The sequence below is a fragment of the Nuphar pumila genome, chromosome 15 (assembly GCF_984573655.1).
Source record: "Nuphar pumila chromosome 15, dmNupPumi1.hap1.1, whole genome shotgun sequence".
NCBI lineage: Eukaryota > Viridiplantae > Streptophyta > Magnoliopsida > Nymphaeales > Nymphaeaceae > Nuphar > Nuphar pumila.
The window spans coordinates 25101546-25119513 of NC_143263.1; the positions used below are offsets into that span (position 1 = coordinate 25101546).

Sequence of the window (17968 nt, forward strand, 5' to 3'; positions counted from 1 at the left end):
CCTGGCCCAACTAATGGAGATCCTTCAGCCTCTCATCAAAGGTGCCTCTTCCTCATCTGAAGCTTCAACCGGCGCAGCAGCCTCATCTTTTTCTGATTTAGGTAAAATTTCTTGGCTTCTTGACTCTGGTGCATCTTTTCATATGACCCCAAATAATCAAAGTCTATCCAAATGTGTTAAAAATAAAACAAGTGTGTCAAAGGTCTTTACTGCTGATGGGACTTCTCTTGAAATAGAAGGAATAGGAGATTTTGAAAAAATTTATAAAACAAAAAATTTTTTTATTCCAGAAATTAGACATGTTCCCAAATTAAATTTAAATCTTTTATCTGTATCTCAAATTTCTGATTATGGGTGTAATATTTCTTTTTCTTCTCATGGTTGTTGGGTACAGGATCGCCAGTCAGGCAAGCTGATTGGGGAAGGCCATAGAGAAGGAGGACTCTATTACATGGATTTTTTGGAAATGTCGAAGAAAGCTTTTTGTTATAATATTCAAAAAATAGAGTTGGAACTGTGGCATAAGAGACTTGGTCACCCACATATAGCCAAAATCCAACATTTTCCAAATCTAGGGAAATTTTGTAACTCTGAATCATTTGATTGTAAAGATTGTATTCTCGGCAAAATGAAAAGATTACCATTTCAGAACAGAACCTTTTTCTCTTCAAGACCACTTGAATTAATACACTCGGATGTTTGGGGTCCTGCACCAGTAATTTCTAAAGGAGGATTTGTTTACTATGTTATTTTTGTCGATGATTTCTCCCGACATACGTGGATGTACTTTCTCAAACATAAGTCTGAAGTATTTTCATACTTTCAAACTTTTCATAATATGGTTAAAAACAAATTTCAAAATGATATTACTATTTTTCGCACAGATTCAGGGGGAGAGTTTTTATCCACAGATTTTCAAAATTATCTTAAATTGCATGGCATCACACATCAAAGATCTTGTCCTTATACACCTCAACAAAATGGACTGGCAGAACGAAAACATCGCCATATTATAGAAACCACTAGAACTTTATTAATAGCAAATCAAGTCCCTAAAGACTTTTGGGCAGAAGCTGCCTTAACTGCCACCTATCTCATTAATAGGATGCCATCTTCTTCGTTACAAAATATCACTCCCATTGAAAAACTTATGAACATTTCTCCAGACTACTCTAGATTAAGAATATTTGGGTGCAAATGTTTCATATTTACTGACAAAAATGATAAACTTTCCCCTCGTGCGATTCCCTGTGCCTTTTTAGGATATGCTGAAAACCAGAAAGGTTATAGATGTTTTGACTTCAAAAATAATAAACTATATGTGTCTAGAAATGTTTCCTTTCTTGAAAAGGAGAGCTTCTTTGATTTTAGAAAATTAAAAGACGTCACTGAGTACTCCTTTTTGCTAGATCTAACATCAACATCTGATGAATATGACCTTGATTGTAACTTTGATGATGATCCAAGAATTATTGATCTTAATGTTGAAAATGAAGAAGTTCATAGAGATACTAGTATTCAATATTCCAGGCGACAAGAGTCTAATACTCCATGTGCACTTGAGAAATATTCTAACATTCCAACTAGACAATCATCCCGAATCTCGAGGCCTCCAGAAAAGTTTGTATCATACGAGTCTTTCTCACCCACATATAGGGCAGTTATTGCATTAATTCACTCATATGAAGAACCATCCACATATTTTCAAGCAAAAAATGATATCAAATGGATAGAAGCCATGAAAGTTGAATTAGATGCACTTGAAAAGGCTTCTACATGGAATATTCAAGATCTTCCTCCAGGGAAGAAAACTATAGGATGTCGATGGGTTTATAAAATTAAAACCAAGAGTGATGGTACTCTTGAAAGATATAAAGCCCGTTTAGTAGCCAAAGGTTATGCCCAAGAATATGGGATTGATTATGAAGAAACCTTTGCTCCGGTGGCTCGTATGACTACTGTCCGAACCTTAATTGCCTTAGCTTCTATCAAAAAATGGTCTATTTTTCAAATTGATGTCAAAAATGCTTTTTTAAATGGAAAGCTAGTTGAAGAAGTATATATGGAACCCCCTCCTGGTCTAAGTATTCCTAAGGGTAAAGTCCTTCGCTTAGAAAAAGCTCTTTATGGACTTAAACAAGCACCAAAAGCTTGGTATGATAGGTTTAGTCGTGTTATGATTGATATTGGTTTTCAATTCTGTTTAACTGACACTGCTTTGTTTATTAAGAATTCTGATGCAGGGATCATTGTGCTTCTTCTCTATGTGGATGATATGATCATCACCGGAAGCGATAAACAGGGAGTTGAAACAATCAAAACACTTCTTAAATCTCATTTTGAAATGACTGATTTGGGCTTGTTGAGATATTTTTTAGGCATTGAAGTTGCTTATTCTCCTAGAGGATATTTATTATCTCAGACTAAATTTGCTTTTGATATTGTTTTCAGGTCTGGTATTACTGATGATAAGAAAGTTGACACTCCAGAAGTTGTTAATGTTAAAATGAAGATTGATGATGGAGAACTTCTTGCAGACCCTACTCCTTACAGACAGCTTGTTGGGGCACTTTCCTATCTATCCATTACCAGACCAGATATAGCACATGTTGTTCATACAGCAAGTCAATTTCAACATGCTCCTACTTCTATTCATATGGGAGCAGTCATGCGTATTATCAGATACATCAAGTCCTCTCTTTCACGAGGACTTTTCTTATCTTCCTCCTCTTCTCTTGATTTAATTGCATATACTGATGCTGATTGGGGAGGTGATCCCAATAACAGACACTCAACCACTGGCTTTTGTGTCTTTTTAAGGGAATCATTAATCTCGTGGAGGTGTAAAAAGCAGCAGAAGGTATCTCTCTCATCCACCGAAGCTGAATACAGAGCCATGGCAACCACGACCATGGAAGTAGTTTGGCTTCGACGACTGCTTGCTGACATGGGAGTTGAAGCAACAAAGGCTTCACAAATGTGTTGTGACAACAAAAGTGCGATCTACATTGCCAGTAACAGAACATTCCACGAACGCACCAAACACATCGAAATGGATTGTCACTACGTCAGAGAGGAATATCTACACGGGATAATTGATCTGCCATATGTCACTTCAGAATATCAGTTAGCAGACCTCTTTACAAAGCCTCTCGCTGCTCCCCGATTTCACTTTCTCTTAGACAAACTTTCGCTCATTGTACCGTAAGTTTGAGGGGGAGTGTTAAAATGTAAAACTGTACATATATGTATATATATGTATATATAATAATATTATATTATTATATATATATATAAAAATACATTTTTAATTTCTTTCTTTTCTGTATTTTTTTTCCTTTATTTTTATTTTTTGTCTTTATGTCATCTAGTTCAGTTTGAACTAGAATGACTGTTGCTAGTCAAGTCCTGTCCAGACTTGACTAGCAATAGAGCTGTTGGACTGACACAGTCCAACAGCTCTTAATAGAGCTGTTGGACTGTGCCCAACAGCTCTATTGAGTCCTCTTTCAGCTGTGTATATAAAGGGGTGCAGCCCCTCTTGTATTTTACTCCAATGCTTCTTAAGCAATTGGTTTTTCATATCAATAAAGAATACATTTTTATTTTTATTTTGTTTCCAGTTATACCCTTTTTAAGGGTTATGCTTTAGTGTCATTCTTGACACTTGCTCTTGTTAATCAAAGCTCGTGTTTCGAAGATCCCCATTTCATTTCACATTTGTTCTAAGTGTTCTTGTGCATTTGTGCTCATTGGTGGTGTTGTGCTTATCGCACACTTTATCTCTTTTTGAGATATTTTCACAATAATATCAAAAAAACAAAAACAAAGACAACAACACAATAAACAAAAGCACGAAAAATCCAAAAACCGAGAGAGAATAGGGGTGGGGGCCTACGATGTAGGTGGCTAGAGGGATTCAACGGTGGTGGACTCTGCTGAGAGAGAAAGAGAGAGAGAGATCAGCTCAGATAAGGCACCGAAGACTGTGGTAGCCGGCGATGATGGTCCTGATCGACTAGCTATGGTGGATAGAGAGAGGGTTGGTCCCGATCTATTCTCCGAGACGAGTGTGATGGAGGTGTCTGGCGCCAATGGTGGACGGAGAGAGGGTTGGCGATGATGGTCACCAACAGTGATGGAGAACCATCATCGCCGTTGGTGAACGAATCTGGTGCCTACGATGATGGTCGTCGATGGTGGACGGAGAGAGGGCTGATGAACGTGGTGCAGGGAGAGAGAGGAAGGTTTGGGAGTGTGATCAAAGGGGGTCGAGTGTGCAATAACCCTAATACATTAACTTTGAACCCCAAGACTTTTTTACTTATATGATTTAGGGTTAGTAAGTTAGTATATATTATTATGGTTTTTTAGTAATTTTATTAGTTAGCTTTAGGTATTTTAGTAATATTATTAACGGGGATGGGGCGAGGCAGGGCGGGGTGGGGGAAAGTGTAAGTCCAACCCCGCCTCCATCCTCGCATGGGGATGAATTTTAACCTTCATCCCCGGTCCAAATGGGGCGAGGGCGGGGCCCCATTTTCCCCGGGTCCATTGCCATCCCTAGTCCCAACGACTTTTAGGGAAGCCCCTTTTTAACCCTTAATCAAATAAAAAAGAAAAGCAAAAAAGAAAAAATACAAAAATGTACCTAATGGACATGAATATTTACAAAAAAGATGAAAAGACCAAATTGCCCCTAATGGGCATTACAAAAGATATATATATATATAACATCCATATGTTTTAACACCCCCCCTTCAAACTGACAGTGAGATCACCGAAAGTTTGCTTAGGAGAAAGTAGAAACGGAGGGATGGAAAGGCTTTGGCGAAGACATCTAATAGCTGATACTCTAAAGTAACATATGGTAGTTGAATGGTGCCCCGTAAAACTTCATCTTGAACATAATGACAGTCCATCTCGAAGTGTTTTGTTCGTTCATAAAAGGTGTGATTGCTAGCAATGTAGATGGCAGTCTTATTGTCGCAACATAACTTCGAAGGAGTAGAGATAATGACCCCCATATCTTTGAGCAGACTTCTCAACCAGACAAGTTTCGTGGTAGTTATGGCCATCGCCCTATACTTAGCCTCTGTGGAAGATAGAGACACCTTCTGTTGTTTCTTACATCTCCAAGAGATTAATGATTCTTCAAGAAAATGCAATAACATGTTGTAGAAATACGATCATCGGAATCATTGCGGTTACCACTCCAATCAGAGTCAGTATAAGAAATTAAATTAGGAGATGAAGAAGAAGATAAGAATAGTCCTTTGGTTATAGTTTCCTTCAAATATCTGATAATTCGCATGACGACAGCCATCTGAATGGTAGTAGGAGTATTTTGAAATTGACTTGCACTATGAACAACATGAGCAATATCTGACTTGGTAATAGACAAATATGTTAGTGATCCAATCAGTTGACGATGAGTGGGGTCTTCTAAAGGAGTTCTATCATCGGCTTTCATCTTAGTGTTGATTACTTCTGGAGTTTTCACTTTCTTTCTGTCAGTTAAGCCAGACTTAGCAATAATATCGGATGCAAGTTTCATCTGAGACAAAACATATCCTTGAGGAGAATATGCAACTTTGATCCCTGAAAAATACCTTAGAAATCCAAGGTCAGGCATATCAAAATAGATTTTAAGAATATTTTTAATAAGCTCAATGCCCTTTTTATCATTTCCAGTGATGATCATGTCATCAACATATAATAATAAAATAATTATGTGATCACCTGCATACTGAACAAAAAAGAGCAGCATTAGTATAACAAGAGGTAAAACCATTATCAAGAACAATTTTACTAAAGCGATCATACGAAGTTTTTAGAGCTTGTTTAAAACCATAAAGAGTTTTATTGAGTTTAAGAATTTTTCCTTTCTCAATCACAAGACTCGTCGGAGGATCCATATAGACTTCTTCACAAAGGTTCCCATTTAAAAAAACATTTTTGACGTCTACTTGATAGATAGGCCATTGTTTAATAGACGCTAAGGCTATTAAGGTTCTTAAGTCATCCTAGCAACCGGAGCAAAGGTTTACTCATAATCAATTTCATATTCTTGTGCATACCCTTTAACAACAAACCTACCTTTGTATTTTTCTAATATCCCTTCACTCTTAGTTTTAACTTTATAAACACGTCTACATCCAATAGCCTTTTTCCTAAAGGAAGACCTACAGTTGTCCCAGTGTTAGCTTTGTTGAGTGCTTCTAACTCAAGTCTCATAGCATCAATCCAATGTGGATGTTGCTTAACTTCTTTAAAATTGGAAGGCTCATGATAGGAATGGATCATATTAGACAAGTTCTATAATTTGGGAAAAATGAATCATATGACAAATTTTTCAGGTCTACTATTCCTAGAATATCGCCTAGGTAGGGATTCTTCAACTTGACCTTCTAAAGAAATGTCTTGAGAATATATATCAAAAGTATTTTGATGTTCGTTGCCCTATCGCCGAGTATACACATGTATATCATTGGGATTCTCATTGTGAGAATCATTATTTTGATGCAACAAAGCATCATTTTAATGAGAATTGTCATCACAAATAGCATCATTAAAATCTTTAGACTTATTTCTCGGCAATAAGTCAAAAAGAAAAGAATAATCAACCGCTTCCTTAGATTTTTGAAATTCAAATCCATTTTGTTTTCAAGAAAGGTCACATTTCTTGAAACATAAAGTTTGTTATTTTTAATATCATATCACCTATACCCCCTTTTGATTTTTACCATAGCCAATAAAAGTGCATTCAAGAACTTTTGGTAAAAGTTTATCTTGTCCTTGAAAAATAACAAAGCATTTACAACAAAAAATTCTTAGTCTTTTAAAATCCGGAGACATTTTGAACAATTTTTCAAAAGGAAAAACATTTTTTAAGGATGAGGAAGGCATCCGATTTATAAGATAAGTTGCAAAAAGAGAACAATTTTAAAGACAAGAAGAGTTCTTGTAGTTTCAATAACATCCCTATATTTTCTTTCGTCAAGACCATTTTTTTGAGGAATTTTAGGACAAGATCTTTGATGAAAAATGTCATTTTGTTTAAGATAGTTTTGAAATTCATTTAACATATATTCACCTCCGGAATTGGATCTAAAATGACTATGTTGTTTTGAAATTGATTTTGAGTAAGAATATGAAATTCTTTAAAAATAGAGAAAACATCGGATTTGTTTTTAATAAAATAAACCCGTGTATCTAGTAAAATCATTAACAAAGACAACATAATATGAATATCCTCCTTTAGACATAACGAGTGTCGGTCCTCATACGTCCGAATACACTAATTCAAATGGTCTCTTGGAAATAAAGTTGCTATGTGAATAAGGAAGATAATGCATTTTTTCAAGGATACAATCATTGCATGTAAATTGTTTTTCATTACAAATTTTTTTCAAAAAAGGAAAAAGATACAACTTAGAAATACTAGGGTGACCAAGCCTCTTGTAACAAGTAACAATATCTTTAGATTAGACATGATTACAAAATGATTTTGATGGCAAAGACAAAAAATCCATGTAATATAGGTCTCTGCTTCTATGGCCTTGCTCAATCCGCTTATCGGACCAGAGATCCTGCAAATAGCAATTGGTTGATGAAAAAGAGACACTAAATCCAAAATCGGTTATTTGAGAAACAGAAAAGATATTTAAGTTAAGTTTTGAAATAATCCTAATTTTTGGAACACAAAATTCTTTACCTTGACCAAAAAATTTTTTAAGGTTTTTCATCCCTTCAACATCTAATGATGTTCCATCGGCCGTGGAAATAAATGATTTAAAAAAATTAAGACTTGGTTTGGATAAAAGAGATGCGTTTGGAGTCATATGAAAGGAGGCACTCGAATCAAGGATCCAAGAGGACATACTAGGAGTTGATGAGATCGCAGCAACGAAGGTGAAAGGTGTGCAAGAGTTGATTTTCATGAATTGTTGGAGAGTTTCCGTAAGTTGAGCAATGGAGTCCTTTATGTATTTGTCTTTCTTTGATTTTTCACTTGATTGCTTGGACTATCTCCAACGGAAGCCACCTTCTTTTTAAGCTTAGGACAATCGGGTCTAAGATGACCCGGTTCAATACAATGGCGACAAACAATTTTTCTAAAAATGAGGAGGTTTATATGACCTCATGTTATTTCTCGGTCTAGATATTGCATGAATCTCATCAGATTCCTTTTGAAGAGCTAAGTGAGTTTCTTCATGGCATAAGTCGTTAAGAATTTCACTAAGGAGAGTAGAAGACCTACGAAGAAGGAATCCTCTTAGTTGTTTAAATTCGGGACGAAGCTCATGAATAAATTGAAAAAATCTCTCTCAATTTGCTCTTACCTCATGGCAATATTGCTTCCTTCCTATTGTGGTTTAAGGAGAGCAAATTCATCCCATAAAGTGGATAGAGTACTATAATAGTCTCTAATACTCATATCTTCTTGCTTGGTTCCTCGTATTTTTTTTTGTAAAAAAAAATGTCTAGCAAGGTCCTTTTGAGTGTACATACCTCTCATGAAGAACCATTCTTTATTTGCTTTTTTAAATTTGGCTAGATTAGCACAAATCTTGAGTTCCACATTATTTATAAACCACGCCAATATGTTTGCATGCTCACTTTCCCAATCTTCAACTTTAGATTGGTATTCTTGAATAACTTTGGCCTTTTCTTAATCGCTCAAAGTTTTTTCTTCATTCTCCTCCTTGGTGAGCTTCAATTGTAGTTCCGAAATGGTTTCACATACATATCCCTAAAGTGTCTTACCTTTGAAGTTGTTTTCCATAGCGGTCGCCCACATTCTATAGTTGGTCACATTTAATTTGAATGAAAGGTCGATCTTTGCATCTTTTTCGGCCATTGTGGAAGGAGTTGAAGAACAAGATTTTGAAGCTTAATACCACTCAAACATAAGACAGAGAAGTCCCAAGAGTGCTTCCAACACCTAGTGGCTCTGATACCATGTAATGAAATACAAGTACCAAAAACAATGTCACAAAGTGACTACAAGAAGGCACAATCACATAAATACAATGTCTCTAATGGACAAGATACAACGGGACACAAAGATCAAACAAGAAACATACACAAGGGAGAAGAGAACTTGAAATAATATGGAAGCCTTTACTGAAATGCTTAAACAAGCATTGAAAATAATGGAGAATGAAAAGACGTCATTCACGACTCCAGACCCAATTTTTTTTATTTAACTCTCGTTTTATTTAAACACATGCTCATTAATGGCATGTAATTTTAACATATCATGTAATGGGTATTTTCGTACCCTAACTATTGTTCATGTGTATACTTGAAGAGAAAAGCAAGCAACCGAATACCCTAATTGGGTTTTCTCCAGCCACTGATGCCTCTCTCCCTCTCTACTCTTCCTCTTGTGATTGATGGTGGAATACTATTTTCTAACATGGTATCAGAGCTTCAGATCCTTCATTGAAGATCGTGACCACCTAGAGCATTTAATCCAGCCCCTTCGTTCTCTTCTAAGGTATTTTTCTTTTCTTCTTTTCCTTCACAATCCAAAATATTCGATTTCTTCTTCTCCTGTTTGTTTCTTCTCTCACTGTTTTTTTTTTCATACTGCTGCATCTGATTTCACCCATACAATACTCTTACTTAACCAAGCAATATCAGAATCCATGTTTGCGTGATTTCAAAGATTGAAATCACGTCAAACTCGTCCTTTCCTTTCTCCCATATTGACGTTAGTACAGAATCTGACTTGAATACAATCTCTATTCTGCCTTGATTGATTAACATCACTCCATCTCTGTTCTACTTTGAAATTTTCCCTTTTAGAAAGAAAACACATTATTTTCATATTAACGTGTTTTCTTACTGATTGAATATTTATTCTCCCTTAAAGCAGTTTCTTTTTTTTACTGCATATTCTGTTTTTTTTTTCTGCCTCGGGTCTACAGGTTATTATTAAAAAAAAAAGACAGCCAAGTTCTCTGAACTTCAATTATCTATTCTAAAATTTTTATTTTGTTTGCTCAAGTGACTTCTCTTTCCGGTCTCTTAGAAAAGGCAGCCCCTTTGTTATGGATTCATTTTCTTCTTCGCAATCTAGCCTTTCTTCCAACTTTCTCAGTCAACTTGTGTCTGAGAACAATTCCAATTTTCTAACCTAGAAGAGACAAATCATCTCATTCATAAGAAGTCAGGATCTTTCTAGACATCTGGATGGCTCTGTTCCTGTTTCTCCAGAGTTCATATCACAGAAAGGCAAGAATGGGGAGGGTGACACTTCAATTACCTTTGTTAGAAATCCAGAGTATGTATCCTGGATGAAGCGAGATCAGGTTTTGGTTGCCTACATCACTTTCACTCTATCACAGGAGGTGTTTGTGGCAATCACAGATGACTGCTCAGCTATGCAGTTGTGGCATCGTCTTGTTCAGACATATTCTCAAGTTTCTCAGGCTAGAATTTTATTTTTAAAGAAAGAGTTTCAAATGCCAAGGAAGGACTCCATGACTGTCATGGAGTACTTAAACAAAATGAAGACCATCACGGATCAGTTGGCCATCGTGGGTTGCACGATCAGTGACAAAGATGTGGTGCAACAGACTTTGAGCGGGCTAGGACCCGATTATCACATGATAGTTACTTCTTTGTTGTGTTTGCCAAACTTACCTACATTTGAAGACCTCCGTGCTAAGCTCTTACAGTATGAGATGACCTTGAAGGGATTCTCCGAAGGTATTCACAATCCCATTGGAGCACACGATGTTCTTGCCACAAGAGTTACCTGTGGTCGAGGACGTGGCAGGTATGAATCTCGGGAAATGGGAGGTCCAGAGAAGAATGGATAAGGAGCCCGTGGAATATTACATACTCCCAGTATGCCTCCTAATTTGCAAAGGCAAAGGACAATACCTACCTGCTTTCTCTGCAACAAAAGGGGGCACATCAAAGCAAATTGTTGGTATAACCCGCAAAATAGAGGAAAACAATTGGAGACAAGGGTACAGATACATTGAAGAATACTGGAGAAGTCAAAGAATTGTTATTATCTGCCTTGGCTGAATTGAATATCAAATAGAATGATCAAGGTACTTGGTATGTTGATTCTGGTGCAGTCACTCATGTCACTGGTGATGCTGGTAAGCTCCTAAATCTTGTTTCTTATGTTGGTAGAAATAGTATTGTCACTGGAGATGGGTCTCACCACCATATTTCGCACATTGAAAATTTTGTAATTCCTATGTCCAACTCTTTCCTTGCTCTTTCAAATGTCATTCATGCTCCTAATATCAAGAAAAATATTGTTTCAGTCTCTAAGCTTGTTGATGACATTAATGCTTTAGCTGAATTTACTCCTTTTTTTGTTCATGTTAAGGACCTTCACACGAGGGAAACGTTCGCTGAAGGAAAACGACAAGGGAATATGTACGTGTTTCAAGAGAATCCTTATTTATGAATGTATTGAGCCGCATCTTTGGCATGGTCATCTAGGTTATTGTATTAGTCGTTTTATTGATAAGCTTGTTTCAAGCGGTCTTATTCTCAAGTCAAGTCTGAATTTAAGTGTTGATAATAAAAAATGTTCTAGTTCTTTTCAGTGTAAGAGTCATGTTCTTCCATTTCATTTCATTAATAAAAGAGCTTCAAGACCATTTGAAATTACATGTTTTGATATTTGCGGTCCGGCTCCAGTTCCTTCCATGTCTGGCACTAAATATTATCTCATTTTTGTTGATAGCTAATCTCGATATACATGGATCTTCTTTATGAAAAGTAAATCTGAAACCTTCAAATTGTTTCAGAATTTTCATTACTTTGTTCAAAATAAATTCTGTGAGAATATTACTTGTTTCGAATGTGATGGAGGGGGTGAGTTCTCTTTAAATGACTATTAATTTCCTCCAAACAAATGGAATCAGTAAGCAGGTGTCTTGCCCTCACACCCCTCAACAGAATGGGATTGTTGAACGGAAGCATCTCCATATTGTCGAAAGTGCAATGAGCATGATGCATAATAGCAATCTTCCAGTTAACTTTTGGGCAGAGGCTTTTCATACAGCAGTCTATGTCATAAATCGCTTGCCCATGAACATCTTGGAAAACAAATCACCCTATTTCTCTTTGCATGGTGTGCATCCAAATTATCATGATTTGCGTGTATTCGGGTGTGTATGTTATGTTCATGTTGACAGTTTAATGCGGCACAAGTTTTAGGATAAGGCCTTAAAGTGGAGATTTGTGAGGTATGTTGATGATTACAAAGGCTACAGATGCTATGATCCCGTGAGTAAGCGCATCAAAATATCCAAAAATGTTGTGTTTGACGAATCAAATTTTGGTCATAATGCTAACACTCCTCCTGAAATTGAAGTTTATCACCCTTGGTTGAACTCAAATCTTTTTTCTAGTATTGATGTTGTTTGTTCTTCTGAATGTAATCAAAGAGATAAAGGAAACGTATCTATTGTTGCGCCAAGAACTCAGGAAAGTGTGATTTCGGGACCACTATTGGCCCTCAAAAAGTATAAAGGCATTGTTTACTCTCGACGTGAGAAGGAGATACCTCCCAGCTCTAATCAGGAGCAGGATTCTCCTTTTGTTTCCATTCAATCACCTGCTCACAGAAGGTCTACCCAACCTCGACATCCTATAGATAGGTGGGTTAATTATGAGAACTTCACGATGAATTTTCAACTCTTCTTAACTTCTTTGGGCAAGGAAGATCAACCCACAACATTTTATCAAGTCATAAATTCTAAGAGATGGATTGAAGCTATGAACGAAGAAATAGAGGCTCTTCATGAGTGTGGCACTTGGAATATTGTTCCCAGACCACACAATCGAAATATGGTTGGGTCAAAGTGGGTGTATAAGATAAAGTATAAGCCACTATGATGAGACCTTCAGTCCGATCGTGAAAATGGGCACTATTTGCATCGTACTATCATTGGTTGTTGAGCATCAATGGAGTCTCAGCCAATTGGATGTGAAAAATGTGTTTTTACATGAAACTCTGAAGAAAGAATTATACATGGAGCAACCCACTGGGTATGCAGAAGGGAACTCTAAAGAATATATGTGTAGGTTAAAGAGAGCTATATATGGTCTGAAGCAGACATCTTGATCTTGGTTTGACAGTTTTTCTCTTGTAGTAGAAAAATATGGCTTTAGTTGGTCTCTTCTTGACCATTCTCTTTTCATATTCAAATGCAAAGATATAGTTACCCTGTTATTGATATATGTTGATGACATTATCATTACATGTAACTCTAATGAACATATTAAACAGGTTAAAGAATTTTTGAACCATAGATTCAAGATGAAGGATCTTGGTAAACTGTGATACTTTCTTGGAGTAGAAGTTGGCAGGACTCCTGAAGGCATGACACTTACTCAATGTAAGTATACCGCTGATGATGTTAACAAGGCAGGTATGAGAGATTGCAAGCCTCTAAGCACACCCAGTGTACTTCATCAGAAACTCAGTTTCCAAGATGGAGATTTGTATGAGGATCCTATAAGATACCGCAGGATAGTAGGAATGCTTCAGTATCTTACCTTCACTCGGCCTGACATTGTCTATTCTGTCAATCAGGTATCTCAGTTCATGCATAAAACGCGCATTGGGCATATGAAAGTTGTTAAACGCATTCTTCGATATTTGAAGGGAACTATTGAAGATGGTCTTCTATACAAAAAGAGTATGCATGGTCATCACATGCATGAACTTCTTACTTACACAGATGCAGATTGGGCAGGAGACCCAGATGATCGTAGGTCAGTCTCAGGATACTGTGTTTTTATTGGCCTAAATCTTGTCTCCTGGAGCAGTAGAAAACAAAAGGCCATAGCTAGGTCGAGCACAGAAGTTGAATATAGATCAATGGCAGCTGCTACAGCCGAAGTAACATGGATCAGACACCTGTTGACAGAAGTAGGAGAATCGATTTCTAAAAGCATTCTCTTGTGTGACAATCAAAGTGCTATCAACATGTCATTCAATCCTATCTACCACAGTCATGCCAAACATATTAAAATTGATCAACATTTTGTAAGACAGAATGTCGAAGAGAAGGAAATTGAACCAGAATACGTACGGACTGTTGATCAAGTTGCCGACTTGTTTACCAAAGGACTTATCAAGGACAAATTTTGGATGTTAAAAGGCAAGTTGTTCATGGTTCAAAACCATATACAACTTGAGGGAGGGTGAAAAGACGTTGTCATTCACAACTGGGTCTGGATCTCAGGATCCAAACCCAATTCGTTTTATTTAACTCTTGTTTTATTCAAACACATGCTCATTAATGGCATGTTGTAATTTTAACATATCATGTAATGGGTATTTTCGTACCCTAACTATTGTTCCTGTGTATACTTAATGAGAAAAGCAAGCAACTGAATACCCTAATTGGGTTTTCTGCAGCCACTGACGCCTCTCTCCCTCGCTACTCCTCTTCCTCTTGTGATTGAGAGTGGAATACCATTTTCTAACAAAGAAGTCCCCTTTAAATACACCACAATAGGAGGCAAAGGGGAGCTCCCCAACGGTCACACTTGTGACCGTTGGGGAGGGTCTCAACTACTCTTAGGGAAGCCCCCTTTTAACCCTTAATGAAATAAAAAATACAAAAATACAAAAATGTCCCTAATGGACATGAATATTTACAAAAAGATGAAAAGACCAAATTGCTCCTAAATAGGCATTACAAAAGATTATATATATATATATAGATAGATAGATAGATAGATAGATAGATAGATAGAATAAATATAAAGATGGCCAAAAACTCCCAAATCAGAAAAAAGACTGATCTTGTATTCTATCACGTGACTGAACGTCCTTGGTCTCCCCAACCAAAATACAGACAATCTATAATGTTTGGAATGGGTCAATGGCCTTCATCCCATTACATCTGCTCCCATGTGTTGCTTAAATCATGAAAGTTCAGTTTTTGTTGCTTCAGAATTGGATCTATTCTGCAACACTATCAAGGGAAGACAAGAGAGCAAACTAAGTTCTACCACAAAGCAACCAATCATTGAGATTAATCAGCCACACGATGCCAACATATCTAAGCAACAGTTGTAACTAAACTTTTCGTCTCTCCATGGAGCAAAATGCCAACAAACAACTTTCAACCGCTCTCAGTAATGGAGACTTTTCATGACTGAAATGAGCATGATCCCGATGCATTAAAATTATTTTCACCAGTTCATCACTGTTTCCTTTTCACCAATGCAGCAACACAGTCTGGCAACAGAAACAGCTGCCAGATAAGATACTTGATACCTGAATGAAATAAAATGCTTTTCAATAAATGGCACAAAAATATGTATGCTTTAAATAATCACAACTTATATAAAGAGAAGCAGTACCTGATTGGCCCCCAACATAGATAACAAATAAATATCTCAGCACCTGAAGCACCACATTCATTTTACTTCCTTCTAAACCTGACGAACTTGGTAACCAAAGATTATAGTAAAATGACCCTGATGCATAGCCAAGAGCCTAATTCAAAGTAGTAAATCATGAAAATAAAGTCGTAAGAATTTGACACTACAAATAAATGGGCCAAGATATACATTTACAAGGGATATAATCAAAAGCACAACCACAACCATGTGATCTATTAACAGAAAAATGGGAAAGAGTGCATCATGTATCATCAATTCATCATGTTACATGGACAAAAAACCAGCAAACGGTGTTAATTAAGGGCAAGAACAAATCATGCAACAGACATGGAGCTTCGACAGGCTGATTTTAGCTTTTCTTTATCAGTAGTCACCTTAAAAATTACAGTATGAATGCTGATCTCCAGAATTCAATCCAGGTAGACTCATGGACTTTCACAGCCTTAGCACTTGACTGCTGAGGGATTGTTCTCCTTACATATTCATTCCTGGAGATATTGAAAACCCCAATTAAAATACGCATATGACAAGAGCAGTAAGGGCACAATTTTAAATTTTACTTCAGTGAGAGAAACATGTCAAGAGTCTAGACAAATTGAAGAAAAATACCATTCTTTTGGCAGAATTGTGCTGTAATGAAGATAACCAGGCACTTGACGGACCAATGTTGTCATCATAGGCACTCTCACATGGACCAATTGGTTTCCCAGTGATGACATTTCTCCTGGAGGTACTTGGTTGCACAAATGATGTCGATGGCATCTGCAGTCTATCAACCAGAGCTCCAACTCTCTGCAAATAATCAAAATCTATCAACAATGAAAATAAAACATACAGATATTTTTATTTCATATGGTAGATGCTGACATGTTTCTGGAATGCAAAAGCAACAAAGGAACCAGAGCCACATTTATGTTCAACTGAGAAGAAAGACAGCCATATGAAGTTTTGCATGATCCATCTTATAGAATGTCACACAAATTACTACCTTGTCAATGTTTGGAAAAACCAAAAGGCACCAAAATAACACCCCTCCTATAATTTTTACCAATATCAAAGTCGCCCCAACACAGGGACATGAACACATGCACAGAGGAAACCCTGACCCCATGAGAACACAGTCCCACAATTCAACTAATATAGGATTAGCATGCCATGAAAAAATATCCAAAATAAACCACTCACGAAGATTTAAGATTGTAACTGAACAAGATGCTTTGATGTTGTCCTGATCAATAATCCAAATAACCAAATAAATGCTAGGAATTGGTAACTTCAAAGCAAGAAGCAAAAAAAATAACAACTGCCTGAATGATCACAATGTAATGTGATAGTCGGTAGGCCTCAAAGCTGTAGAAAATGAAGCACAACATGCTCTCATGTGATGGAAAGGAATAAGCAATCACCAAAATGGACAAACAGCTTATCAACTTGTACAAGAGAGACAGGCTTGCTGTTCTTCATAAAACTGTTTCCAATCTTTGAGATGGCAAGAGGGTGCATGAGATCATAAAAGTAAACGCTACATAGACAAATTACTCAACTAGCACAAAGTTGATAGCCAAACTTTTGGCAAGCAGATTAACATAGTTTCCAAATTTAGAGTAGAAAGAAACCCAAACTTGAATACAGGATGGAACTTACAGTTTTCTCATGGCGGCCACGAACATCAGCAAATGTCCTGTAAGTTGCTGGCCTAAATTGCATCCGAACATCAGGGTGAGGAACATTACCATCTATGTGTCCAGCACCTTTAGAAACCTCAACTGAATAAGAAATATCATTTCCACCTAAAAGGAACACCACCATGTCATGATGCAAAGTATCGTAGAATTAAAAACCAGACACTAAACTAAGAAATTCAGCTCAAAGTATCTAATAAATGAAACAATCTTGTATACAAAAACTGAACTCCATAAAGAAACCAGTTGGAAAATATTGACCAAGATTTACATTTAACACCAACCTCGATTTTTACCAGGATCCGGTAGCATGGCGTGGCTGCTAGTCCCTCCAGAAACTGGCTGCAAGTAAAAAAAAGGTTTCATCAAGTACAAAAATTGAGGACAATCACATTGATATGCATTCAACAGACTTGCACAGAAGAAAAACAGCAGGCATAAGTATGAAAACTAACAGAAGAACGCTGGTGAGATTTTGTCCTTTGTGCTTGTTGATATTTTAAGATGGTCCAATCAAATATATAATCAAACTCATAACCTGTTGAACATCAAACAAAAAGTCTAATAAGAGAGTCACAGATTAATGGAAATTCATCCCAAGAAAATACATACAAAAATATATAATAATACCAAAAAACTCCAAGTTTCTACTATACAACTCAAGCAATTTAATCATAATAATAATAACTGGACCAAAATGCTGATTGGGCAATGCAAGTATTTAAGGGCCTCAATGATCAAAATACCCCTGAGGAACTGAAAATCACATAAATGACACTGGAGAGCAGAAACGGACAAAACTCCCCAGAATGTTCAGAACACTATTTAAAACTCTCCACAACGTAAATACACACTATTTCTCACAACTCTGTACAAAT

General features: G+C 36.7%; 1 protein-coding gene across 7 annotated transcripts in view; it reads right to left on the reverse strand.

Moving 5' to 3' along the window:
* LOC149814859 (casein kinase 1-like protein 3) overlaps nt 1–17968 on the reverse strand; it is a 75856-nt gene that overhangs the window by 25483 nt on the left and 32405 nt on the right. For 2 of the 7 annotated variants that reach the window (XR_016427886.1, XR_016427887.1), the window contains exons 11-15: nt 17546–17628; nt 17375–17432; nt 17053–17198; nt 16018–16200; nt 15783–15896 (exon numbers count right to left, since the gene is read on the reverse strand). Coding sequence is in view for 1 of the 7 variants with exons in the window: in XM_089988848.1 (XP_089844974.1) it covers nt 15891–15896; nt 16018–16200; nt 17053–17198; nt 17375–17432; nt 17546–17628 (476 nt within the window). In the remaining 6 variants the exon portion in view is untranslated. Of the gene's footprint in view, nt 1–3320; nt 15281–15366; nt 15503–15590; nt 15897–16017; nt 16201–17052; nt 17199–17374; nt 17433–17545; nt 17629–17968 lie in introns of those variants that run through there. The other 5 variants (XR_016427884.1, XR_016427883.1, XR_016427882.1 and 2 more) reach the window with 5 other exon arrangements.